Source organism: Triticum urartu, chromosome 2A, assembly GCF_056163025.1.
Source record: "Triticum urartu cultivar PI428250 chromosome 2A, HENAU_Tu73, whole genome shotgun sequence".
NCBI classification, from domain to species: Eukaryota; Viridiplantae; Streptophyta; class Magnoliopsida; order Poales; family Poaceae; genus Triticum; species Triticum urartu.
Window position 1 is genome coordinate 731,484,447 of NC_141874.1, and position 27,758 is coordinate 731,512,204.

The window sequence follows — 27,758 nt, forward strand, 5'->3', positions numbered from 1 at the left end:
TCAGTCTAGACGGCACTTCATGATTCAGTATTCTTTTCTCTTCACGGATGGCAAGCTTCGTTCAATTTTTTCCCTTCGAAAAGGATCCAGACACGTCAAGATAGCAAAAATTATACATACACAGTCAAAAAATAAAAATTATACCGAGGTCCCGGGACCATCGAATGAGTCATTGACGTGTCAGAGTCGGCCTGACCTTGTCGATGGCAGCCGAAAAGTCTTAGTACACAATCCCCTAAAAACTAACACCCGAAAACCACGGTCTTCATCGTTGAACCCTTGAATCGGTCTGAAGTGTCTGACTGTCACGAATGTGGGGCGAGAAACGCTAACCTCGCAGTACCAAAGAGCTGCCAGAATCTACATCGGACTCGTCGTATCTGTTCTCATGGATGAACTTGAGGAGGATCGAAATGTTGGAAATATGCCCTAGAGGCAATAATAAATTGGTTATTATTATATATTTCCTTGTTCAGGATAATCGTTTATTATCCATGCTATAACTGTATTGATAGGAAACTCAGATACATGTGTGGATACATAGACAACACCATGTCCCTAGTAAGCCTTTAGTTGACTAGCTCGTTGATCAATAGATGGTTACGGTTTCCTGACCATGGACATTGGATGTCGTTGATAACGGGATCACATCATTAGGAGAATGATGTGATGGACAAGACCCAATCCTAAGCATAGCACTAGATCGTGTAGTTCGTATGCTAAAGCTTTTCTAATGTCAAGTATCATTTCCTTAGACCATGAGATTGTGCAACTCCCGGATACCGTAGGAGTGCTTTGGGTGTGCCAAACGTCACAACGTAACTGGTTGGCTATAAAGGTACATTACAGGTATCTCTGAAAGTGTCTGTTGGGTTGGCACGAATCGAGACTGGGATTTGTCACTCCGTGTAAGCGGAGAGGTATCTCTGGGCCCACTCGGTAGGACATCATCATATGCGCAATGTGACCAAGGAGTTGATCACGAGATGATGTGTTACGGAACGAGTAAAGAGACTTGCCGGTAACGAGATTGAACAAGGTATAGGGATACCGACGATCGAATCTCGGGCAAGTACAATACCGCTAGACAAAGGGAATTGTATACGGGATTGATTAAGTCCTTGACATCGTGGTTCATCCGATGAGATCATCATGGAACATGTGGGAGCAGACATGGGTATCCAGATCCCGCTGTTGGTTATTGGCCGGAGAGTCATCTCGGTCATGTCTGCATGTCTCCCGAACCCGTAGGGTCTACACACTTAAGGTTCGGTGACGCTAGGGTTATAGAGATATTAGTATGCGGTAACCCGAAAGTTGTTCAGAGTCCCGGATGAGTTCCTGGACGTCACGAGGAGTTGCGGAATGGTCCGGAGGTAAAGAATCATATATAGGAAGTGCTATTTCGGCCATCGGGACAAGTTTCGGGGTCACCGGTATTGTACCGGGACCACTGGAAGGGTCCCGGGGGTCCACCGGGTGGGGCCACCTGCCCCGGGGGGCCACATGGGCTGTAGGGGATGTGCCTTGGCCTATATGGGCCAAGGGCACCAGCCCCAAGAGGCCCATGCGCCAAGAGAGAGAAAAAGGGGAGAGTCCTAAAGGGGGAAGGCACCTCCGAGGTGCCTTGGGGAGGATGGACTCCTCCCCCCCTTGGCCGCACCCTTCCTTGGAGGAAGGGGCAAGGGCTGCGCCTCCCCCCTCTCCCTTGGCCCTATATATAGTGGGGAAAAGGAGGAGCAACCATACCTAAGGCCTGACGCCTCCCTCTCCCTCCCGTGACACATCTCTCTCCTCCCGCAGCGCTTAGCGAAGCCCTGTTGGAATCCCGCTACTTCCACCACGCCGTCGTGCTGCTGGATCTCCATCAACCTCTCCCTCCTCCTTGCTGGATCAAGGCGTGGGAGACGTCTCCGTTCCGTACGTGTGTTGAACGCGGAGGTGCCGTCCGTTCGGCGCTAGGATCATCGGTGATTTGAATCACGACGAGTACGACTCCATCAACCCCGTTCACTTGAACGCTTCCGCTTAGCGATCTACAAGGGTATGTAGATGCACTCTCCTTCCCCTCGTTGCTGGTTTCTCCATAGATAGATCTTGGTGACACGTAGGAAAATTTTGAATTTATGCTACGTTCCCCAACAATGGCATCATGAGCTAGGTCTATGCGTAGATTCTATGCACGAGTAGAACACAAAGTAGTTGTGGGCGTTGATTTTGTTCAATATGCTTGCCGTTACTAGTCTTACCTTGATTCGGCGGCATCGTGGGATGAAGCGGCCCGGACCGACCTTACACGTATTCTTACGTGAGACTGGTTCCACCGACTGACATGCACTAGTTGCATAAGGTGGCTAGCGGGTGTCTGTCTCTCCTACTTTAGTCGGATCGGATTCGATGAAAAGGGTCCTTATGAAGGGTAAATAGCAATTGGCATATCACGTTGTGGTTTTGCGTAGGTAAGAAACGTTCTTGCTAGAAACCCATAGCAGCCACATAAAACATGCAAACAACAATTAGAGGACGTCTAACTTGTTTTTGCAGGGTATGCTATGTGATGTGATATGGCCAAAAGGATGTGATGAATGATATATGTGATGTATGAGATTGATCATGTTCTTGTAATAGATGATCATGGAGCCCCAAGATGGAGATCAAAGGAGCTACATGATATTGGCCATATCATGTCACTATTATTTGATTGCATGTGATGTTTATCATGTTTATACATCTTATTTGCTTAGAACGACGGTAGTAAATAAGATGATCCCTCATTAAAATTTCAAGAAGTGTTCTCCCCTAACTGTGCACCGTTGCTACAGTTCGTCGTTTCGAAGCACCACGTGATGATCGGGTGTGATAGATCCTTACGTTCACATACAACGGGTGTAAGACAGTTTTACACATGCAAAACACTTAGGGTTAACTTGACGAGCCTAGCATGTGCATAGACATGGCCTCGGAACACAGAAGACCGAAAGGTCGAGCATGAGTCGTATAGAAGATACGATCAACATGAAGATGTTCACCGACGTTGGCTAGTCCGTCTCACGTGATGATCGGACACGGCCTAGTTGACTCGGATCATGTAATCACTTAGATGACTAGAGGGATGTCTATCTGAGTGGGAGTTCATAAGATGAACTTAATTATCCTGAACATAGTCAAAAGATCTTCGCAAATTATGTCGTAGCTCACGCTATGGTTCTACTGTTTAGATATGTTCCTAGAGAAAAATTAGTTGAAAGTTGATAGTAGCAATTATGCGGACTAGGTCCGTAAACTGAGGATTGTCCTCATTGCTTCATAGAAGGCTTATGTCCTTAATGCACCGCTCGGTGTGTTGAACCTCGAACGTCGTCTGTGGATGTTGCGAACATCTGACATACACGTTTTGATAACTACGTGATAGTTCAGTTAAATGGTTTAGAATTGAGGCACCAAAGATGTTTTGAAACGTCGCGAAACATATGAGATGTTTCGAGGGTTGAAATTGGGATTTCAGGCTCGTGCCCACGTCAAGAGGTATAAGACCTCCGACGATTTTCTTAGCCTGCAAACTAAGGAGAAAAGCTCAATTGTTGTGCTTGTGCTTAGATTGCCTGAGTACAACAATCGCTTGAATCAAGTGGGAGTTGATCTTCCAGATAAGATAGTGATGTTTCTCCGAAGTCATTACCACCAAGCTGCTAGAGCTTCGTGATGAACTATAATATATTGGGGACATGTATGATGATCCTTGAGATGTTCGTGATGTTTGACACCACAAAAGTAGAAATCAAGAAGGAGCATCAATTGTTGATGGTTGGTGAAACCACTAGTTTCAAGAAGGGCAAGGGCACGAAGGGATACTTCATAAAACGGCAATTCAGCTGCTGCTCTAGTGAAGAAACCCAAGGTTGAACCCAAACCCGAGACTAAGTGCTTCTATAATAAAGGGAACAGCCACTGGAGCAGAATTACCCTAGATACTTGGTAGATTAGAAGGCTGGCAAAGTCGATAGAAGTATATTGGATATACATTATGTTAATGTGTACTTTACTAGTACTCCTAGTAGCACCAGGGTATTAGATACCGGTTCGGTTGCTAAGTGTTAGTAACTCGAAATAAAAGCTACGGAACAAACGGAGACTAGCTAAAGGTGAGATGACGATATGTGTTGGAAGTGTTTCCGAGCTTGATGTGATCAAGTATCGCACGCTCCCTCTACCATCGAGATTGGTGTTTGCGTTGAGCATAGACATGATTGGATTATGTCTATCGCAATACGGTTATTTATTTAAGGAGAATAATGGTTACTCTATTTATTTGAATAATACCTTCAATGGTCTTACGCCTAAAATGAATGGTTCATTGAATCTCGATCGTAGTGATACACATGTTCATGCCAAAAGATATAAGATAGTAATGATAGTACCACCCACTTGTGGCACTGCCACGTAAGTCATATCGGTATAAAACGCATGAAGAAGCTCCATGTTGATGGATCTTTGGGCTCACTCGTTTTTGAAAAGTTTGGGACATGCGAACCATGTCTATTGGTATATATGCATGAAGAAACTCCATGCAAATGGACCGTTTTGTACTCACTTGATTTTGAATCACTTGAGACATGCAAATCATACCACATGGGCAAGATGACTGAAAGCCTCGGTTTCAGTAAAATGGAACTAGAAAGCAACTTGTTGGAAGTAATACATTTTGATGTGTGCAGTCCAATGAGTGCTGAGGCATGTAGTGGATATCGTTATGTTCTTACTTCACAGATGATTTGAGTAGATGTTGGGTATATTTACTGGATGAATCACGAGTCTGAATTATTGAAAGGTTCAAGTAATTTCAGGGTGAAGTTGAAAGATCGTCGTGGCAAGAGGATAAAAGATCTATGATATGATCATAGAGATGAATATCTGAGTTACAAGTTTGGCACAGAATTAAGACATTGTGGAAATTGTTTCACAACTAATACAGCCTGGAACACCATAGTGTGATGGTGTGTCCGAACATCATAACTGCACCCTATTGGATATGATGCATACCATGATGTCTCTTATCGAATTACCACAATAGTTTATGGGTTAGGCATTAGAGACAACCACATTCACTTTAAAAAGGGGCACCACGTAATTCCGATGAGGTGACACCGTATGAACTATGGTTTAGAGAAACCTAAGCTGTCATTTCTTAAAAGTTTGGGGCTGCGACGCTTATGTGAAAAAGTTTCAGGCTGATAAGCTCGAACCCAAAGCGGATAAATGCATCTTCATAGGACACCCGAAACAGTTGGGTATACCTCCTGTCTCAGATTCGAAAGCAATAAGGGATTGTTTCTAGAATCAGGTCCTTTCTCGAGGAAAAGTTTCTCTCGAAAGAATTGAGTGGGAGGATGGTGGAGACTTGATGAGGTTATTGAACCGTTACTTCAACTAGTGTATAGCAGGGCACAAAGAGTTGTTCCTGTGGCACCTACACCAATTGAAGTGGAAGCTTATGATATTGATCATGAGACTTCAGATCAAGTCACTACCAAACATCGTAGGATGACAAGGATGCGTACTACTTCAGAGTGGTACGTAACCCTGTCGTGGAAGTCATGTTGCTAGACAACAATGAACCTACGAGCTATGGAGAAGCGATAGTGGGCCCGGATTCCGATAAATGGCTCGAGACCATGTAATCCGAGAGAGGATCCATATATGAAAACAAAGTGTAGACTTTGGAAGAACTACTTGATGGTCGTAAGGCTGTTAGGTACATATGGATTTTAAAAGGAAGACGGACAATGATGGTAAATGTCACCATTAAGAAAGCTCGACTTGTCGTTAAGATGTTTTCCGACAAGTTCAAGGAGTTGACTACGGTGAGACTTTCTCACTCGTAGCGATGCTAAGAGTCTGTTGGAATTATATTAGCGATTACTGCATTATTTATGAAATCTTGCAGATAGGATGTCAAAACATTGTTTCCTCGACGATTTTCTTGAGGAAAGGTTGTATGTGATACAACCGGAAGGTTTTGTCAATCCTGAAAGATGCTAATAAGTATGCAAAGCTCCAGCAATCCTTCCAAGGACTGGAGTAAGCATCTCGGAGTTGGAATGTATGCTTTGATGAGATGATCAAAGATTTTGGGTGTATACAAAGTTTATGAGAAACTGGTATTTCCAAAGAAGTGAGTGGGAGCACTATAGAATTTCTGATGAATATATGTTGTTGATCGGAAATGACGTAGAATTTCTGGAAAGCATATAGGGTTATTTGGAAAGTGTTTTTCAATGGAAAGCCTGGATTAAGCTACTTGAGCATTGAGCATCAAGATCTATAAGGATAGATCAAAACGCTTAATAGTACTTTCAAATGAGCACATGCCTTGACGTGATCTTGAAGGTGTTCAAGATGGATCAGTCAAAGAAGGAGTTCTTGCCTGAGTTGTAAGGTATGAAGTTAAGACTTAAAGCTCGACCGCGGCAGAACAGAGAGAAAGGACAAAGGTCGTCCCCTATGCTTAAGACATAGGCTCTACAGTATGCTATGCTGTGTACCGCACCTGAAGTGTGCCTTGCCATGAGTCAGTCAAGGGGTACAAGAGTGATCCATGAACGGATCACAGGACAGCGGTCAAAGTTATCCTTAGTAACTAGTGGACTAAGGAAGTTTCTCGGTTATGGAGGTGGTAAAAAGAGTTCGTCGTAAAGGGTTACGTCGATGCAAGCTTAACACCTATCCGGATAGCTCTGAGTAGAGATACCGGATGCATATAATGGAGCAACAATTTAGAATAGCTCCAAGTAGAACAGTTATTTGGAATAAGCTCCAAATAGAGCGTGGTAGCTACATCTAGGAGATGACATAGAGATTTGTAAAGCACACACGGATCTGAAAGGTTCGGACCCGTTGACTAAAACCTCTCTCACAAGCAACATGATCAAACCTAAAACTCATTGAGTGTTAATCACATAGTGATGTGAACTAGACTACTGACTCTAGTAAACTCTTGGGTGTTAGTCACATGGCGATGTGACTTGTGAGTGTTAATCACATGGCGATGTGAACTAGATTATTGACTCTAGTGCAAGTGGGAGACTGTTGGAAATATGCCCTAGAGGCAATAATAAATTGGTTATTATTATATATTTCCTTGTTCATGATAATCGTTTATTATCCATGCTATAATTGTATTGATAGGAAACTCAGATACATGTGTGGATACATAGACAACACCATGTCCCTAGTAAGCCTCTAGTTGACTAGCTCGTTGATCAATAGATGGTTACGGTTTCCTGACCATGGACATTGGATGTCGTTGATAACGGGATCACATCATTAGGAGAATGATGTGATGGACAAGACCCAATCCTAAGCATAGCACTAGATCGTGTAGTTCGTATGCTAAAGCTTTTCTAATGTCAAGTATCATTTCCTTAGACCATGAGATTGTGCAACTCCCGGATACCGTAGGAGTGCTTTGGGTGTGCCAAACGTCACAACGTAACTGGGTGGCTATAAAGGTACATTACAGGTATCTCTGAAAGTGTCTGTTGGGTTGGCACGAATCGAGACTGGGATTTGTCACTCCGTGTAAGCGGAGAGGTATCTCTGGGCCCACTCGGTAGGACATCATCATATGCGCAATGTGACCAAGGAGTTGATCACGAGATGATGTGTTACGGAACGAGTAAAGAGACTTGCCGGTAACGAGATTGAACAAGGTATAGGGATACCGACGATCGAATCTCGGGCAAGTACAATACCGCTAGACAAAGGGAATTGTATACGGGATTGATTAAGTCCTTGACATCGTGGTTCATCCGATGAGATCATCGTGGAACATGTGGGAGCCAACATGGGTATCCAGATCCCGCTGTTGGTTATTGGCCGGAGAGTCATCTCGGTCATGTCTGCATGTCTCCCGAACCCGTAGGGTCTACACACTTAAGGTTCGGTGACGCTAGGGTTATAGAGATATTAGTATGCGGTAACCCGAAAGTTGTTCGGAGTCCCGGATGAGATCCCGGACGTCACGAGGAGTTGCGGAATGGTCCGGAGGTAAAGAATCATATATAGGAAGTGCTATTTCGGCCATCGGGACAAGTTTCGGGGTCACCGGTATTGTACCGGGACCACCGGAAGGGTCCAGGGGGTCCACCGGGTGGGGCCACCTGCCCCGGGGGGCCACATGGGCTGTAGGGGGTGTGCCTTGGCCTATATGGGCCAAGGGCACCAGCCCCAAGAGGCCCATGCGCCAAGAGAGAGAAAAAAGGGGAGAGTCCTAAAGGGGGAAGGCACCTCCGAGGTGCCTTGGGGAGGATGGACTCCTTCCCCCCCTTGGCCGCACCCTTCCTTGGAGGAAGGGGCAAGGGCTGCGCCTCCCCCCTCTTCCTTGGCCCTATATATAGTGGGGAAAAGGAGGAGCAACCATACCTAAGGCCTGGCGCCTCCCTCTCCCTCCCGTGACACATCTCCCTCCTCCCGCAGCGCTTAGCGAAGCCCTGTTGGAATCCCGCTACTTCCACCACGCCGTCGTGCTGCTGGATCTTCATCAACCTCTCCCTCCTCCTTGCTGGATCAAGGCGTGGGAGACGTCTCCGTTCCGTACGTGTGTTGAACGCGGAGGTGCCGTCCGTTCGGCGCTAGGATCATCGGTGATTTGAATCACGACGAGTACGACTCCATCAACCCCGTTCACTTGAACGCTTCCGCTTAGCGATCTACAAGGGTATGTAGATGCACTCTCCTTCCCCTCGTTGCTGGTTTCTCCATAGATAGATCTTGGTGACACGTAGGAAAATTTTGAATTTATGCTACGTTCCCCAACACGAAACTCGAAAAACCAACTCGAAGGTGAGACACCGTCATCCGCCAGTACATCATCCCTATGAGAAAATAGCCTAACCTAAATTACTACCTGGAGCTAAGGTATTGGGATTTCCCTCCCTGCCATCGGCTGCCAGAGTGGCAGACAGAGGGTAGGAGAATTCACGGGCGGATCAGTGGAGCCAGAAGGGATTGAATAAGTAGCTGCGGTCGCTTGCCTGGAGCGAAAATAGCCAGCTTTGTTCATTTGTAAATATAGTCACATCGTCCACGACGCTTGCGAGAATAAATCTAAAGGATAATCGTCCCAAATACAAGAAATAATATAGGTTAGTAAATAAACTTAGCTAACTGTGGATGAATTGATTTGCTTCTTGGACGCAGTGGCTAATAACTATGTTCCCAATGGACAATGACCAATGTTGGCAAAATTACTAGTTGATTCACTCCACCACACTTCTTCACCAGTGCATGCCCTGATTACACATAAAGAATCAGCTTCAGCTTGCATGTTCTTGCACCCCATGGAACTAACCAGTAGAAGTCCCATTGCATTGCAGTCGCATTTGTTGTTAAGGCACACGATGCACGACCATGTGAGAGCAGGTGGCCGCAATAAAATTCCCATTTGAGTCCCATAGAATGCCTCTCGTCGCTCTGACCCCTTTCTCTTCATAGAATGTTGCATCGACCAACTTCAGGAATCTCGCATCATGTTTACTCCATTCCTGGTTAGTTGGTCTAGGAGTTCTATGATACACCAGTACACAGTTTGATGCAAAAGTGAATATGGAAAACGACATGTTTGCCGTCACTGAGACACGTTCACTAAGAACATGAGATGTTTGATAACATCGAATTTTTGGAGTCGCTTCCAAACCTCTTGTGCTGGCTGACATAAGAACATGAGATGTTTGATATCTTGTGAAGCATTGATTACAAATAGTACAACTATCATTTAGCCATATGAGGATTTGCCAAGATCACCTTGACCAGAAGTCCGGAATAGCTCTATGTAACACCTTCCAACAGAAGATTTTCACTTTTGCCTGTGGTACATTCTCTGTTTTGAACAAGGTTCGACACCGACGAACCAACTCCACTTGAAAGCATTATCAGATTTTCGAACTGGTGGTGACACTCCACCTAGCAGGCCGACCTGACACTAAATGTGCCAATTCTCGTAAAGTACCATGCTATGAAATCTTCAAAGCAGTTCGTGATCTGCATGATGCGACATGCATCCAACGTTTTAAATATACTACGAACAAGGCCTTCATCCCATGTCCCGGTCTCAGGCATGATAAGATTAGAAACTTTCTGAATGACACTTGTGCCTCGTCTCATCATTTCCTTCCTGATCGGGCTAGAAGGAATCCAAGGATCCAACCAATGTTTATACTACTATACTACCATCTTCAATCCTCCAAATATAGCCCCGCTTGAATGTTTGAATGCATGCATACATGCGTTACCAGGTGAAAGAAGAACCCTTTTCAGGACACGCCTTAAGAATATGACATTTGGGGTCATACTTTGTTTTGAGCACTCTTGGAACGAGTCTGGTTCCATGATTTATCATACATTTAAACGCATAATGTATTTAAAAATGGCTGTCATGTATCTTCAAACTTATTTATTGTGTATTTCAAATATATTCATCATGATTTTCAAAAAGGTTCATTGTGTATTTAGAAACTATATTTCACCTGGTATTTAAAAAATGTTCATCCTATATAAAAAAATTATCATGTTTTTTAAAAGGTCTATCATGCATTTAAAAATTGTTCATCGCGTATATAAAAAATGTTCAACATGCATTTAGCAAATATATATCATGTATTAAATAATGTTCTTTGTCTATTTTCTAAAATTGCATTGTGATTTAAAAGTTATTCATCACCTATTTTATAAAATGTCTGTCGTGCAAGTACTCATCGTGTATCTTTAAAAATGTTTGTCACGTTTAAAATAATGTTCATCATGTTTTATAAAATGTTCATACTTTTTATCAAATGGTTATCACCTACTTTGGAAAGTGTTCATCATGTTTTTAGAGAACAAGTTAGATGTCTGTGCGTTGCAAGAAAAGCAAAAAAAAAACTAGAAGTGGCGGCATTTTTGTAGAGAGGAAGCACAAGTGGATTTGAATATGGCACTTAGATTTGTCGCCTTTCGATTTTTGCAATTTTAGTATTCATTCTTAATTGTGAAATTTTCTCAAAACCACCGGGGACCTTATAACACTTTACCATCGGTTTTGTGTTGTACAACACATAGCCACATGTTTTGGGCTAACAAGTTGAGACCTAGCTGACACCAAAATTGGCAACTTGGGCCCATATGTCGGGTCCGGCAACACCCCTGCACATGGATCTCAGCACAAGGCCGATCACACTTCAAATTTTGAAACTAGTTCGCTATAAGATAAAAGCAAGAGAATGTTTTATTTTTCTCAAAACACCCATGCACACTACACTCGCTAGCCGCGTGAGCTTGCACATGGAAGACTTGGGTATTTTTCTCAAAACACCCATGCACACTACACTCGCTAGCCGCGTGAGCTTGCACATGGAAGACTTGGGTTCGAATCCCAGACCCTCCTTTTTTGCCCTCCCTTCTTTTACCATGATGAAAATTTATGGTTTTTTGGCTTAGGTACATGTCATTTTTTCTAGAAAAAGAATCTACATGGCAGTTTATAATTTCTTGAAATACGTAACATGGCATTTTAAACATTATTTTCACAGTCAATTTTTTTTGGTACATGGCAATTTTTATTATTAAGAGATGGCATTTTATTATTAAGAGATAACATTTTTTATTATTAAGAGATGTCATTTTTATTTGTTTTTAGTTATTAAGAGATATTATTTATTATTATTAAGAGATGGTATTTTTATTATTAGGAGATTACATTTTTATTATTAAGAGATGGCATTTTTTATTATTAAGTATTGCCATTCTTAATATTAAGAGGTTGCATTTTTATTAAGAGATGGCATTTTTCTAAGTTTTTGTTTTCCAAATAATACATTTTTCTCTACAGAATGGCAGTTTTAAAGTTTAGCATGGCAATTATATTTTTCATAGATCACACGACCTTCTTTATTTTTTATCATACTTATTGTAAATTTATAAATTAGAGTAATGGCAGTTTTATAAAGTAGCATGACATTTCATAATTCAGATCAGGGGCAAAGTTGTTTCGTATAAGATAGCAATTTTCTGATACTGCTTTTTTTTACATACATCGTGCAAATCTTTCTTTTTTACTTTTTTTTAAATTTTTGTGTGAGATACTCAGCAAAGGCCTTGTGTGCAGTTTGCCGAGAACCCCGTGAAAAATCACTCGGCAAAGAGCCCGACACTTTGCATGTAACATTTTTCCATACTGTATAGATAATTCACATGAGTAACAATCTATGGAAAGAAATGATATATATTTTCAAATCAAATTTAGTTATGTTTATTGAATCTTGGCCAGAATTAATTAATCTTTACTTATTAATTGTAAATATGTGTGTTGCGACAAGCGATGATGATGAAAGCTTCCCCAATTCGAATTCACATTGCCCTGCTCCAGAAAAAACGTTCACAGTGCGCCCCGAACCAGTATGTCCGCTTCAGATTCTTCTGGAAGATTATTGGTTGGAGTCGGTTCTTGTCCGGTAGCATACACACAAATTAAACCGTCCAGAGAACCTCAGGCTCGAGACAAATTTTTACAGCTTCCTTATAAACGTCCAAAGGAAAAAAAACCGACTATTTTCTGGCATGTCTCCTTCCTTTTGAAGAGAGAGGTCAGCAACTGCAAAGTCAATGGCTGAAGCTTCAAGTAGTAAATTCTTCTCATCAATTTTAGAAAGATAACCTCCGGCCCTGATTACATCACCTTTCTCCAGTAACACCCTGACCACATGTTTTTTTGCAACTGAGAGTTGAGAGCACAGCTAGTCTTCTCCATTGTTGAGAAGATATTGTCTACCCCTTCCAGGTTGAGATACAGGTTGACCAGAAGGTCACAAGACTAACAAAATAATCAACTCCTGCGCTTTCCACAACAGAAAGCCAAAGAATAATGCAGTATTTATTTGGTTTCAGATACAAGCATTGTGTTTCAACCAAAGGAGCTACTTTTACACCTACTGGTATTGACTGACTGGCTGATCATGACCATACAGAATATGTGTAAATGTGTGCTTCCTTTGGAGGCCTCCGTATTGCACAACTTTTTATCTAAAAAATGTCTTCAAGGTAATCGCTCAACAGTCAACACCGTAGAATGCACCATGACAAATATTTCTGAGATGAGAATCCCAATGGCAGTACAGCGCTGATCCTTCATGCTCTGTTCATGATTAGTCAGTTAGTCAATACAATGAATAAACGTAAATATTTCTTACCGGAGAGACCTAGGCGTCTGTAATGTATTTTTACGGTCAGCAGTTCCTGGGAGTAGCTTAATGCTTCTCATCTTCAAAACATGCTTAGCACAGAACATCAAATTACTAACTAAAGTGCACTAGCACAGGCAACTAGATTTTAGATGAAAACACAGTTCATAACACACTTAACGCTTCACAGAAAAAATTAGCACTACTGTTGAGAGAGGCATAACCGAAAGTAACCAGGATATCACTGGTGACATGCAATGGTTGCTGAAATTTCAAAAATGCAAGCATTTAATGTAGAGCAACCTAACTTTCTGTAACATTATGAAGACAGAGATCATAGCTTAGTTGGAGCTTTAAGAGTGAACATAATAGTAAGTATCATCAACAGAGAGCAAAAGCAGTGCATCAACCATCACACAGTTATTAAACAGACTATTTTATACCTGGTTTGTGTTGCACTGCTGCGTCACGCCTTCTTGCGGCAGGAATGCATAAACGCCAGAGATTGGGTATTCCCAGAGGCAAGTAGCTAAGTACTTTGCCACAAACTTGGATGCTGATAAATATGTAATGTGTGACAGATATCCAAACATTCCAGATCAGAGTTACACTTTCTTCATCACAAAAAGGGGGAAACTCATATGACCCTCAGGAGTCAGGCTTGTTATTTCAATTTACCACCTCGTTTTTCAGTAGCAAGTTTCAAGTATACTCTTTCAATTGTCAGTCGAACTCTCAGGAGGCTGGTACTTTACTGGAAGCAACTCTACGTGCTCCCTTAGTTTCCCTTCCCCTGAGAAGAGAGATACTATTAACGAAATCGTTGAAGCTTCAACTGACAGCTGTTTAGCATCAAGTTTAGCGAGATAAGTTGCAGCCTTCACAACTGCACCTTTTTCCAGCAACGCCCTGACCACTTGATTTAGCAGACTGAAGTTGGGAGCACAGCCAGCCTTCTCCATTGCTAAAAACATATCATCAGCATCTGCCAGCAACCCTTCTTTTATGAAATTCGTCATCATTACACTGTAAGTCACAACAGAAGGCACCAACCCAATGGCTGATATAGTATCAAACAAATCCTTGGCTTCTTCAATTCTCCTAGTTTTAAACATTGCAGAAATCATAGTATTGAGTATCATGACATTAATCTTCACGTTCTTAGCACGTAATTCCTTGAACAGCTCTATTGCTTCATCAGTGCAATTGTTTTTACAAAGTCCACTAAGAACTATGTTGTATGTGTCAACGCCCACTGGTATGCCACTTTCATTCATCGTATGGAATTTTTCCTTTGCACAAACTGTTCTCCCAGAGCAAAACAGCCCATCAAGTATAATGTTGTACATAATAGTAGTGGGCTTAACCCCGCTGAGTGACATTTCCATGAAAAGACTCAATCCAGCGGCGATCCTTCCAATTTTACAGTAGCCATTAAGAAGTATACCATACGTAACAGCAGTAGGTTGGAGGCCAGCAGACTTCATAGCATCAAGTACTCTCAGTGCTTCCTCCACCTTGCCAACAAGGCAATATCCATCCATCAGTGAATTGTACATAATAACATCAGCCCGCTGACCAATACCTAGAATGAAGTCAAACATATCCTGTGCCTCCTTCACCTTTCCTTCTTTGCACAGGTCGTTTATTACAGGATAGAAGAACACACTGTTAGAACACAGACCTCTATTAACTGCTTCAGAAATCAATTCCTTGGCTTTCACAAAATCACCATGAGAGCAAGAACCCAGAACTAGGCATCGGTAAACAACTATGTCAGGTGAAACTCCTTGATTGACCATCTGATTAAATTTGTCCAAAGCAGCATCCATCCTGCCCATTTTGCAAAGTGAATCCATTATAATTTGATAGCTAAATACATCTGGGTTTACTCCTTGTTGCCTCATTACTTCGAACATGTGCATAGCCTCATCCATCAGTCCACGTTTAGCATATGCATTGATCAGTATGTTGAAAATATGGTGGTTAGGTACAACACCATTCTGTAGCATCGAATTGAAGAGACAAGTCATATCATCGAAGCATCCTTCTTTCGCATACCCACTAAGCATAGTAGAGTAGGAGACGATATCAGGTTTTTGGCCCTTTGCAGCCATGGAGTCAAAAATAACTCTAGCTTCCGTTGTCCTTCTATGCTTGCAAAGTGAATCCATAAATGAGTTCAAAGTGACAGCATTTGGTAGAACACCAACACTTACCATTTCCTTGAATACTCTAACTGCCGCCTTCCACTGACCCGAAGCGGAATATCCATGTGCCAGGCTAGTATATGTCCTGATGTTGGGTTCAATGCCTTGATCAACCATTTGCTGAAGGACCACTTCTGCCTTGTCCATGGCTCCGCACTTGCTTAGTGCGTTGATAATTGAGGTGTAGATGACCACATTAGGTTGAACTCCCAGTTGGATCATCCCATGGAAGAGATTGCACGCTTTGTCTACTTCACCTTGTTTAAAACAGCCGTTGATTACGATGCTGTAGGAGAAGACATTAGGCACACAGTCCAGTTCAGGTGTCCGGTGGAGCAGCAAGTCCACCGCCTCATTTGTATGCTTGGCCTGGCAGAGCCCCTTGAGGAGATTGCTGAAGGAGATGACCTCCAAGCGCAGCCCCAACCTGATGAGGCGAGCGAAGAAGGCAAGCACCAAGTCCGGGCGGCCTGCGCGGCAGCAGAAGTCCATGAGGATGGAATAGGTACAGAGCGTGGGCGACACCACCCGTGCACCAGTGCCTCGGGACATGCGGTTGAAGAGGGCGATGGCAAGGCCGGGGCCATCGCGGCAGGCAGCTGAGGGTGGAGCACGGGCGAGTGCGGCAAGAAAGTTGTTGAGCCCGCGTTCCGGGACGGCGGCGGCTTGGCCAAGCAATTCGTCGAACAGGTGGTGCGCGTCCTCCTGGCTCAGCGTTCCCGCGCGCACACGCTCCGTGGCAGCAGCCAAAGCGGCGACGGGAGCTCGTGGCTTCCGTAAAGAAGCCTTGAAGGAGGAGGCGAAGACGGAGGACAGACGGGCGGTTGGCATTGCTGGCCGTCTCCAGCCGAGCTCGGCGCGCAAGTGCTGCGGGTTGCAATCAATGCCGACCGCGCTCGGCAGCGGCGACGAAGAGGAGCGGAAAGCGCGGGAGGAGCAGCTCACCTTCGTCAATGAGGACGGGGGCGCAGGAGGCAGGACCGGTGGGTCTGGCCGCCGGCGAGCGGCCCCGGAGTCGGCTGACGAGTCTGGAGTCTGGACGGGAGAGGAGGGAGGCCTGGGGGAGATGAATCTGTGCCGTTGGATCCTTCCTCTGGCCTAGACAGGCACTTCATGATTCAGTATTCTCTTTTCTTTACGGAGGATGGCAAGCTTTATTCAACGGTGCAAGTTCTGCATTTGGCTCACTCTGCTACTCCGATGGGCGCTTCTAAATTTTTTCAGAGCTAATTCCCGATGATGCAGACTTGCAGAGCAAAAAAATAAATAGATAAACAAAAAACGAAGCAACAAATTATCAGAGCCAGGTTTCGATCCTGGGACCTGTGGGTTATGGGCCCACCACGCTTCCGCTGCGCCACTCTGATTTGCTTGTTTTGTTGGTGCAACATGGTATATTATTTATACTGCCTGATCAACAGCATGACCAATGAACACCAGGCCTTACTTCTTAGTTATGTCCCAGGAAAATTCTGCTCTTTCAGCACTGGCAGCTTGTAAACATGATCTTGTAATTTAGCAAACAGATGAAACCTGGCTTTATTGCAAGCCAAACAAAATTATGCAACAAACCCAAACTTACAAGATCACCATGTCAATATGCCACTTGAAGCTAGCGCTAACACAAACTGGCACGATAGCTGTATAATCCATAGAGACTTAGGTGTGCCTGATTTTTTTTCTTGAGTTGAGGCGTGCATGAATTAGAGTGTAGCAAAGTAGCTCACAGAAATTTTGCTAGTCTATCTTACAATGTAAAGAAAGCCTATCGGAAAAATCTTATATTTTAAAATTTTATAAAAATTCTGGGTTAGTTTGCAAGCTGAAAAAAATAACTACAGACAAAAATTTCTGTGAAACTTTAGCCATTTCTTTCTTCTCCCTCTCCATCCCTCTCATTCTCCTACCAATGGCACAGCCACGAGTACAACTTTCGCATGTGCAGTTTCCATGAAAACAAAATGCCCATTAGTGGGCAGCCCTGTGTGTCTTGTCCATCTGCGCCCTATCCCCCTTTGTTTCCTGTTAGAGTGTTCTTTTCGAACCGTTTTTCCCGCCAGAGCATGGTTATATAAATTGACATTTCTTATAGTTAATGACTGGGATGCTAGTGTTCCGTGGGTCACATTTTTTCAAATCGAGTTCCCCGCTCGCCACCACGCAGCCATGCTCATCCATCTTTCTCTTCCCCACCCACTATTTTTCTCCACGACCACCTCGCCTAAGCCATGTAGTGTCCAAGCCCTCCTCGTGAGTCCTTCTCGGGCAAGACGAAATAAGAATGTGCCGAACAGTAAATACTGACGAACAAATAAAGACACTTACATGTGGGTCCACAAAATATGGAGTTTTGAGTTATGAAACTCTGTGTTCACGCACAATCCTCAAAAAATTATGAAGCCCGGCATAAAATCGTTTTGGAGCCTATGAATACGACACATCCACTAGAATTCATCTTTCTGTAGTTTTTCAATGCAGAAATGAAGCATGTGGCCTTTGGTATGATGGGAACCGTGTCCCTAGCCTCCGGTTTTCCTTGTCTTCTCCAATATTTGTAGTTTGTGTTCTCACTGTCACCGATCATCGAAGGAGAGCATGGTAAGACTCTTCGGTTAAATTGGTGTAAAAAACTTAAAAGGCCACACCTACATAAACATGGTTATGTTGCATATGCCTAAATAGTTTATCCCCATTATTTAGTTCTATTTCTTTCGACATGCACAAATCCGACCTCGTCACACATGACACCTAGTCGTCCACGCCATCAATTACATGCAATCCTTTATATACCTTTATGTAGGAGATGAGTCATCAATGTCATCAAGCACATATAAAGCCTTCACATCATTAAGTTTTACTAGCAAAACGGCCAATGCGTTACAACGGGAGAAAAAAAATTCATAATCTCCAACGACCATGATCACATTTTGCTGCAACAGCAAGATACACTATCACTCTCATATTCATGAAATTGTGAACAATTTTTGAAAATCATGAACATTTTTCTAAACTCGTGAACATTTTCTATAATCATAATTCATGAACTTTTTTATTGTATTAGCAAATTTTTAAAACAATTTTCTTGAATTAACGAGCATTTTTTGGAAATTGGTGGAACAATTTTTTAAATTAACGAATATTTTTTTGATTTAACAAACATTTTCTAGAATGCATTATCATTTTTTGAATCACTGAACATTTTACGAATGAATAACCTATTTTGTAAGTCACGATCAGTTTTTACATTTTAGATTATTTTTCAATTGATGAACATTTTTTGATTTGGTGATTGTTTATTCAATTTTATGAACATTGTTTAATACACAAACTTTTAAAAAATCATGACCATTTTTAAACTTGCCGAACATTTGTTTTCAAAATTGTGATTTTTTTAGAAAATCGTCAAATGTTTCTGAATCGACAAAAAATTATGAATTATGAAATATTTTATTTCAAATTTCTATTTTTTTAATTTTCGGAACTTTTTGAAGTGCCAAATTATTTAGAGTAGGAAAAACAAAGACGAAAAAAACAAAATTTAAAAACAGGCCACCCGGACATGGGCTGGTCCAAACAGGCGCACTTTGTTTTCTGCCAGCGTGCATAACGTAGTATAGAAGGTTCCTACTGCATGGGCCGCCCAGGCGGAGTGAAACATTTTTATCACTTATAGGTGGCATCGATGGATAATGTTTTGCAACTTTTGGAGCAATTTCGGTGACGTTCCTCCAGAAGCAATAGCCCATTTATTATTAGGCATGAATTTTTTCAACAACAAAACAAGCCCGCCTCCTCCCCTCCTCCCGCTGAAGTCACAAGGTCACGATGTACTACAATGTGCAGCCAACTTCCATTTACTGCTAGGTATGTACCGTTCATATATGACGAGAATGTAGAGGGGCATTATTCTCATATTTTCTAATTTTATTGGTGACAAATTTATGGCTATTAATTTCCACAACAATGTGCGGAGATATTATCTAGTTTTCCTCATGATGAATCTTTTCTCTTACAGAAATAGGAAAAAAAGTAAAGACATTTTGAGGACTTGTTTTTTGGTGTACGATGAAAAAAACATGCATGAAGATTTTTTAATTAGGAATCATGTAATTTATGTTAAAAAAAAGTACACTGTTTCGAAACCGAGGAAGGTGCAATGCCTTTGTTTTAGGCGGGGAAGGTGCAATGCCTGGTTTTTCCTTCACGGGGTGGAAGTTTCCGGGAGCAACTAGTTAACGAGCGCTCCTTCTCCTTCGGGAGCCTTGCAACGATCAGCGCCACTTGGCGCGCTCTTAGCCATTCGCCACGTGTCGCGCTCTGGACGTTTCCTTCGGATTTTGTTTTTTATTTTCCCGCACGCGTTTTCGGCTTTTTAAACGGTTTTTTCGACGTTTTGGTTTTCTCCCAGTCTTTCTTAACTTTTCGATCAAAAATATTTTTCGAAAAAAAAACTTTTTGCACGAAAAAACGCGTTTTCTTTTTTTCCTTTCGCAAAAGTCACGGTTTTTCTTCCGTGAGAGGCACGGTTGTGCTTTATCGAGAGTCACGGCCGTGCCTTTCGGAAACGAAAAAAAAACGTGTTTTCTATTTATTTTTCTTTCGTGAGAGTCACGGTTTTGCTTCCGCGAGAGGCATGGTTGTGCTTTCGCGAGAGTCACGGCCGTGCCTCTCGGAAAGAGAAAAACAAAACGCGTTTTCTGGTTTTTTTTTTCTTTCATGAGAGTCACGGGTTTGCTTCCGCGAGAGGCACGGTTGTGCTTACGCGAAAGTCACGGCCGTGCCTCTTGGAAAGAGAAAAAAATACGTGTTTTCTGTTTTTTTTCTTTCGCGAGAGTCACGGTTTTGTTTTCGCGAGAGTCAAGGCCGTGCCTCTCGGAAACGGAAAAAAACGCGTTTTCTATTTTTTTTCCTTCCACGAGAGTCACGGTTTTGCTTCCACGAGAGGCACGGTTGTGATTTCGCGAGAGGCATGGGCGTGCCTCTTTCGGAAAGGGAAAAAAACCGTGCTCCCGGTTCGGTTTTTTCGCCCTGTTTTTTTGTCCGGTTTTTTCGTGAAAAAAGGTTTTTCAAAACCTATCAACATGGGATCTAGTTTTGAAGATCTCGACGCGAGAAATCCAATGGTGAAAACGGTTCAAGATTTGGACGCACGGTTTAAGAGATAAAACGTTTTGAATAAGCGGATCTACGAAAAAAAGGGAAAACTCCCATGTTGCGACAAGTGGCGCGCTGCATGTGCGCCACTTGTCGCGACATGGGAAAGTGGAGTGTTCTTTGCAACAAGTACTCCTTAATTAGTGATTTCGGAAGTTTCCTCTCATGTTGGTATAGCCCCCTACCTTAGCTGGCCCAATTGCCCCCTCCATTCACTGGGCTTCGTTAGGCCGCTGTCGGGCAGTGGAATTTTGTTGGAGTATATGGTATTGGCGGTTCCCCCATTCACGCGGCAGCAAATCCCAATGCCTCCTCCCGTCGTGCGGCGCCGCGGGCCTGCCACTCCGGCGCCGGATCCTTCTCCGGCGGGTCGTCGTCCTCCTCCGGCGCGTCGACGGAAGATTATACCCGGTACTTTTGGGGAGCTAGCCGCAAGTATAGGTGAGCAACCAGCCCGCCGTCATTATCTTATCCTCTATCTCAATCTGCCCCAATGGAAACCGTGGCGGCAGAAAGGTTTTTCCGTCTAGGGAACAAATTACTATGCATCCGATCCCACATCTTGCCCTCCATAGATCGGCGTGTTAGGGTTCGTGGAGGACCTTTCACCTCGGATCTAGGCTTCACGCTTTTGATATCTGGATGAGGTTTTTGTTTCCCTTCCTTAATCCAGCTTGCTTAATTTTGGTGTGTTGGTATAGGCGATGACTTTGCGAACAACAATGGGGTGCTCTTGGTGCTGCTAGAGACGCCATCCGGCTTTGCGGTTTTCAATTTCTGTGGGATTTACCTCTACTTACCAGATGCAATGCAGGTTAATTATTACTGATGTGCTTGGCTTCCTCTAGTCGTCGATACTAATAACTAACCTATATTTCATCCTTGTCTCCAGAGTATGTGGGTAAAATTTGCTAACTATTATAGGGCAAGGCGGGTGAGTCTTTCCTTTCCTTCCCTTCCCTTCCCTTCTTATTTGTCACGGCTTCTTATTTCGTTCTTTGTATGCTTATCGCCAAATCGATTCGATTAGGAACCTTGCATCGTTTATGATTGACATTTTTTTTCTGTTTGTGTTGACGGGGGCATATAAACACAATTCCGCTCTTTACTAATTAACAGGATGAAAACTTCCCTGGGTCTGTAATCCATGTAGCATGATGCTCCAAAATTTGTTTTGCTAAATGGTCACATGACGGCTGCAAGGTGATTTGTAGATGATATGCACCCAACCTGGTGGTGGGTGTCTTTGAACCAATTTATTGGGCCTTGACGTGGCGCTACTAGTTAAGAAGTGAATAAAGTCACTGAGCTTTATTTCCAAAATTACAATGCTTTACCTTAGAACACCAATCTTTTCTGAATTACACTGCAGAGTTTTGACAAAGGAGGGCTTGAAAAGGGGTACATATTTACAATGGAGATGCACCTACCGAATTTTGTTACAATGTCTTAAGTTCTCCTAATTAAAACATTGCATGCTTTTTAATTAATTGTTTCTCCTTGCCCCTGAACCTGCTTATCTTTGGTTGTCTCTTTTATCAGGTTGTTTGGCTGAAGGAATTTCAAACTTTTGATGACAAGTCCAGCGCCATTAATGTTGATACTGGTGTTAACAAACAACTCACTGAAATGATCTTGAAGTGGCGCCGTCCTGGGCAGGAACTACTTGTTGGAAAACCGGAATATAAATCAATAATTGAATTAAGCTTGGTAAGTATAAGCTCCTTGTTTCTTATACTATTTCTGAACAACTTTGAGCGCCATTTTTCATATATGTTACTTCTTTTCAGGGAATACCCTGCCGGCATGATGAACTTGTGATGGAGGTAATGTGGGGCATGAAGCGTTTCATGCCTAGTTTGGTGCGCAGAGAAAAATCAGAGCTTCCTAAAGAAGATCTGCTCCCAGTGAGTCAAGGACTACAAATGCTATTGAGTAGTTACGGCTTCGATGTCAAACCAGAGATGGTGAGTTTACCAGCTGCCATGCTTTTGCCTTATTCTCACTGAGCAAAGCTTTGGATGCAATATCTTGTAGAGTAGAATAAATTTCCATTGCATTTTCATTTAAATGATGAAGCAACATCTTCGTATCCAGGTCAACGACAAGATTGTTGTGACTGCATCCGTCTTGTTTGATTGTGATGCTGCTGAGAAGGAACAGTACAGAGCCTTCCATGCTCTTGGTCGCCACCTTAAGAATGTGTCTGGCATAGAGTATGAGAACTGGGACCTTCTGAAACTCGCGACGGCTTTTAAGATCATATGCAGCCGTGAAATTGGTGATTCGGATGAGGTAAAAACCATACTTTGCAAATGGGTTCTCAGCTGCTCGCCGTGCATTTCATATACACTTGGGTTGAGTCATGTCTCTTGCAGATGCTTTCAGAAGACGTGCAAGCAAAGTTGCTGAATGATGCGGATAAATACGAAAAGAAGATAAATAAGCTAGCCTGCATGTTGAATCACAGTGAATTAGTGTCTAACTATCAAATCAAGACTCGCCACAAAGATATGTTGGCTGGCTTGGTAAAGAAAGCTAAAGAAGCGCGCGTCCGGTGTCCCATGAGAAGAAGTAAGAAGGTAAATAAAGCCTATGGTCAATGAGGGATGTCTGTATAATTCATAGAGGCGTAGACATGCATCAATTAGAACGGTAGTAAAGCAGTTCATAGAAATTTGATGATCTTGCTTCCTCAATGTAAAGATTTTTTTTAAGAAAATCATACTGTATATTTTAAGGTCTTACGAAATTGCTGAGTTAGTTTGCAAGTTGGGAAAACAGCTAGTACTAAGCAGTTGATAGATGATGACTGCTTTTACTCGTTTCATCTTGATACATGTTCTCCATCCATTACCCCTGTCTTGTCTCGGCCATCTTGGTCTGGTGGCAGTGGACAAAACCGCATCTTTTGGCCTGAATAACAAAGATAAGACGGGCTGAGGTGGGCAGCCACTGCTAAGTACCAACAACCAGAGGCGCGCCTGGTTTTTCTCATAAACTTTCGATCTTGTTTAACTTATAAGCTGGATCAATTTTCATTTTTGAAATGAGATCGAATTTAGGTGGGGAGCCTTCTCCTGGTGACAGCTTCAAATGAAAAGTGTATGAGAAATAATGAGACGGCTATTTATGTGTTGTTGTTTCTAAGATGTCTGGTATAAATCACTCGCAGAATCAAATTTTCTTTCGCTCACCGAATCATGGCACTCATTATCTACACGTCATACCAATCTTATCTCTGTCGGATTGAGCCGATCCCAAACTCTTGCAATGGACAAAACTGCGGCGAAAAAACAAAACACCAAGTTCCACTGCACCGGCCGGGACGACAAGGAGAGCTGCGGCGTACACAAGCAAAGTGACCCTGACACCGACAGCACCCGGTATCCTGGAAAACCAACGTCCCAGCCTCCTGTTTTCCTCTGGCCCTCCTGAATATAACACCATCCGGCTCCCACTCTTCCTCTCATCAACACAAGCAGCCAGTTCTTCACTTACTCAACAGATTCTACACTCGACTACCGCCCAATCTTCAGGCATCACAGAGTTTTCCACCAGCGAGACAAGAAGAAGAGGGAGATCATGGCGGGTGCGGCGAAGGCGTCATGGACGGTGGCGATGAGCGTGGGCGCCGTGGAGGCGCTCAAGGACCAGGCCGGGCTCTGCCGCTGGAACTACACGCTCAAGTCCGTCCACAGGACCGCCAAGGCCAGAGTAAATGTCCACGGTGGCGCGGAGAAGGCCGAGGAGGGGCTGAGGACCGTCATGTACCTCAGTTTCTGGGGTCCCAATTAGTAGTAGCTAGCCAGAGGTGTTTCTAAAGTTCTGCTAGCTTCAGCCACCAGCAACGACAACCTTGCCGTATGACCGGCTGGTTAATTCCCTCACGATTGTAAATATGTCTCACCATGATGATGATGATGATGATGAAATCTTCCCCACTCTGAGTTCACATTACCCTGATTCAGAAAAATGTTTGCATTGCCTTCCAAACAGGTCTGTGTGCTTAGGATTCTTTTGGAAGATTATTGCTTCGAGTTGGCCACACACTTTGCCTGTTGCTCTGTCCTGTTCGCTGCCTCGACAGGCAAAGCAAGATCGGAAACCCAAAAAATTGATCCTGGTCCTTTTGCTATTTCTTAGGTTCAGTTTCATAAACAAACGAGGGATATGTTTCCACTATTCTTTTTTTTTGAGGGATATGTTTCCACTATTCATTGGTCGACTTTGTTGTGTTGCGTGACCATTAACGAACAACCCCTGAAACGAAGCATCCGGCTCCTCTGGTTTTCCCCTTGTCAACTCTCATACATGTGGTCTCACTGTCACCTGTCCACAACATGAGCGTGGGGTGATACAGATAAGATTTTCCAGTTAAGTTGACGCAGAAACTTAAAATATTTTGATACCGCACTGAAAAGGTGATTGCTCTTAAATAAACATTTGTACAATTAACATTTCTTGTCTTTACATGTCACACCAATTTTTTTAAACAACTAAGGTCATATCTATTAAGTACTATCATAAGTCCTTACAAACACACTTATACATCAAAAATTACATTCAAATGCTTGGCCCTTGCGGATTGCCGTGCCGAAGTCTTCTCCCTCTCGAATCTTGGAAGTCGTTGATGTAGGCGCCCTGGAGAAGAAAATGCTGATAAAGGCAAGTAGATACTCTGAAGAGCACAAAAGGCGTCCGAATCCAGACGGTCTACCAGAACCTAAACCAACCGGATCCTAAAAGACCCATGAGAAACATGCCTCCACACACCCTACGATGGTGATAGCCACACCAAAGAAATAGTGAAAGAGCGGGGAGAACATTATTCCTAGTTCCTACATTGAAACCGCACCGCTGTCTCGCCGACCCAAACCAAACTCGAAGAGTCCCTAAAGAATACGTGAAAAAATCACTCAAGCCGCTGCACAACAGGCCAAATGTCAAGATTGTTGCCAACTATGACCATGCATCAACTCCTTATTCTCCGGTGACGTAGCCAGGTCGGGCCACCTATAAAATATGTCGTGCTGAATCACCAACGCCGCCATCAAGCACCACCCAACAAAGACTGTCACTCAACCACACATCTGTAACTGCAACCCTCCAATGCCTCCACAAGCAGGATGCCCCCGATCAGGACCTCCCCTCTGCCGTGCCGCACAGGCTTTTGCCCGGCGACACGCCCTGGCGGCAGCGAGAGGGGGAGTAGATGGGGCAGCGATTAGGGTTTCAGTCGCCGGTCCTCTCCTCACGAGACGTTTTCTTGTACTTATGGTCCGTCAGTTGTCAAAGTATCTAACTACGATGTGGGAAGTTTCTGGTCTCCCAAGTGTCAAATTGTCCAGATTTGCATCTTAACCCATTTACAATTGTCTTACCATAAAGTTGGCATGATAATTTTGCATACAAGAAATTCATATTAATTCTTAGATAAAAATATGGTTCTTCAACTATTGTCAAAGCTTAAATTTGGCTCTGCATTTCCATCGTGGAAAATTCTTTGTCCAAGTGTCAAAACCGTCTAGATTTGGTATTTTGCCCCATTTAAAGTGGTTTTGACAATATTGTGGCATCGGTTTTTTTCATATGCAGCAGCATAGTCACCACAATGTTTTATTTCGGACAAAGCTCAGGAAAGATGAGAAAATAGAAATGTACTCCCTCCATTCACTGTTATTAGATATTTTGGATGTTTCAATATGGACTACATACGGACTGAAATGAGTGAATAAATGCACCAAAATATGTCTACATACATCCGATTTAAAAAAGGTTAGAACATCTTATAATAGTGAACGGAGGGAGTACAACATTAGAAAATAAAATCCCACGCAACTAGAAAACTAGGGAACAAACAAGTCAAAATTTCAAACATTTGGTGAACAATATGTTTACTTTAGCAATTTACAAGTCTATAAACACAACTTCGGAAATGAAGAGTTACAAGAAATTTGGTAAAAAATGAAGGATTTTAGAACAATCTGGAATATTTCAAAATTTAATAAAACAAAAGGAATTATTAAATGTGAAAGAATTAAAATTTGGCAAAATAAATCTTTAGAAATTTTCCAGATTCCATGGTTTCCAGAATATTTATGATAGCTATTCAATTTCTAAATTTCTAGAATGTCGGTTGATTATTTTTATGTATTCCCTGAAAGTATTTTCATTTCCCCATTTTATTCTTGTTCCGTTTCAATTTTATTTGCACACTCAGCTACGACATGTTCAAAACCACCTCTATGGCAACCTCAAACAATTCTGAGTTTCTGACATTTGGGACAAAAACGAATTTTGACTATGCATAGTGGAGGGGCCATCGATGTTTTTTTAAAGACAATTATGTATCCGTCATTCCAATCTTATCTCTGTCGGCCTGCGCCAATCCCAATCCCGGACTCTCGCGATGTCCAAAACCGCCACTTCCACAGCGAACAAAACGCCACGAAAGCGATAGGCGCGGCGTGAACAAGCAGAGCAGCAGCAGAGTGGCTCCGGAAGCACCCGGTATCCTGCAAAACCAACGTCCGCGACCACTGTTTTGCTCGGGAACTCCCAGCCTCCCTCCGTCCCTCGTGTATATAATCTCGTCCCAGCCCCGCTCTTCGTCTCATCAACACAAGCATCAACCAGCCTTCAGCTCAGTTCATTCGTAACCACAAGGCCCACAATCCTCAGTCGACTGCTAGCAACCAATCTTTAGGCATCATATAGTTCAGTCAGCGATGCTGTCTCCACCAACGCATATAGAAATATCATGGCGGGTGCGGCGAAGGCGTCTTGGATGGTGGCGACGAGCGTGGGCGCCGTGGAGGCACTCAAGGATCAGGCTGGACTCTGCCGCTGGAACTACGCGCTCAGGTCCATCCACCGGGCTGCCAAGGCCAGTGCCAACGTCTGCGGCGCCGTCTCGCAGGGTGCGAAGCAGCTTCCGGCCTCTGCGGCGCCGGTGGCGGAGAAGCGGCGAGCGGAGAAGGCCGAGGAGGGGCTGAGGACGGTGATGTACCTCAGCTGCTGGGGTCCCAATTAGTTGCTGCAACTTGGTGGTACTCCAGCTAGGCGTGTCTGTGTTTGCTGCAACAACCATGGCCTGAAACCTGGCTGGCTTCCCGTGGAATCCCCCATTGTAACATACCACGATGACGATGATGATGAAAAATGATGTTAATTGAGCCCA

General features: G+C 43.3%; 4 protein-coding genes across 6 annotated transcripts; 3 read left to right on the plus strand and 1 right to left on the minus strand.

Annotated features, from left to right (window-relative positions):
• Nucleotides 1-12,641: 12,641 nt before the first annotated feature.
• On the minus strand, nt 12,642-16,631 carry LOC125540172 (uncharacterized). Of its 2 annotated transcripts, XM_087545224.1 has the most exons (3): nt 16,367-16,530; nt 13,655-15,891; nt 12,642-13,165 (listed from the first exon to the last, which is right to left on the minus strand). In XM_087545224.1, the coding sequence occupies exon 2, from the start codon at nt 15,641-15,643 to the stop codon at nt 13,928-13,930; it is 1,716 nt and encodes a 571-aa protein (XP_087401350.1). In that variant the 5' UTR covers nt 15,644-15,891; nt 16,367-16,530; the 3' UTR covers nt 12,642-13,165; nt 13,655-13,927. The 2 variants fall into 2 exon arrangements, with proteins under 2 accessions (XP_087401350.1, XP_087401349.1); XM_087545223.1 differs by having other exon boundaries at nt 13,655-16,631.
• A 4,143-nt stretch (nt 16,632-20,774) lies between these two features.
• Nucleotides 20,775-23,315, plus strand: LOC125540174 (uncharacterized). Of its 2 annotated transcripts, none has more exons than XM_048703762.2 (7): nt 20,775-21,016; nt 21,277-21,389; nt 21,468-21,509; nt 22,118-22,285; nt 22,366-22,542; nt 22,673-22,870; nt 22,954-23,315. In XM_048703762.2, the coding sequence occupies exons 1-7, from the start codon at nt 20,839-20,841 to the stop codon at nt 23,179-23,181; spliced, it is 1,104 nt and encodes a 367-aa protein (XP_048559719.1). In that variant the 5' UTR covers nt 20,775-20,838; the 3' UTR covers nt 23,182-23,315. The 2 variants fall into 2 exon arrangements, with proteins under 2 accessions (XP_048559719.1, XP_048559720.1); XM_048703763.2 differs by having other exon boundaries at nt 22,964-23,315.
• Nucleotides 23,316-24,022: 707 nt separating this feature from the next.
• Nucleotides 24,023-24,535, plus strand: LOC125540175 (uncharacterized). The gene has a single exon (XM_048703764.2). It carries the CDS (start codon nt 24,161-24,163, stop codon nt 24,371-24,373), a length of 213 nt encoding a protein of 70 aa, XP_048559721.2. The 5' UTR covers nt 24,023-24,160; the 3' UTR covers nt 24,374-24,535.
• Nucleotides 24,536-27,175: 2,640 nt separating this feature from the next.
• Nucleotides 27,176-27,758, plus strand: LOC125534384 (uncharacterized). Its single transcript, XM_048697633.2, has one exon. The coding sequence runs from the start codon at nt 27,339-27,341 to the stop codon at nt 27,609-27,611; it is 273 nt and encodes a 90-aa protein (XP_048553590.1). The 5' UTR covers nt 27,176-27,338; the 3' UTR covers nt 27,612-27,758.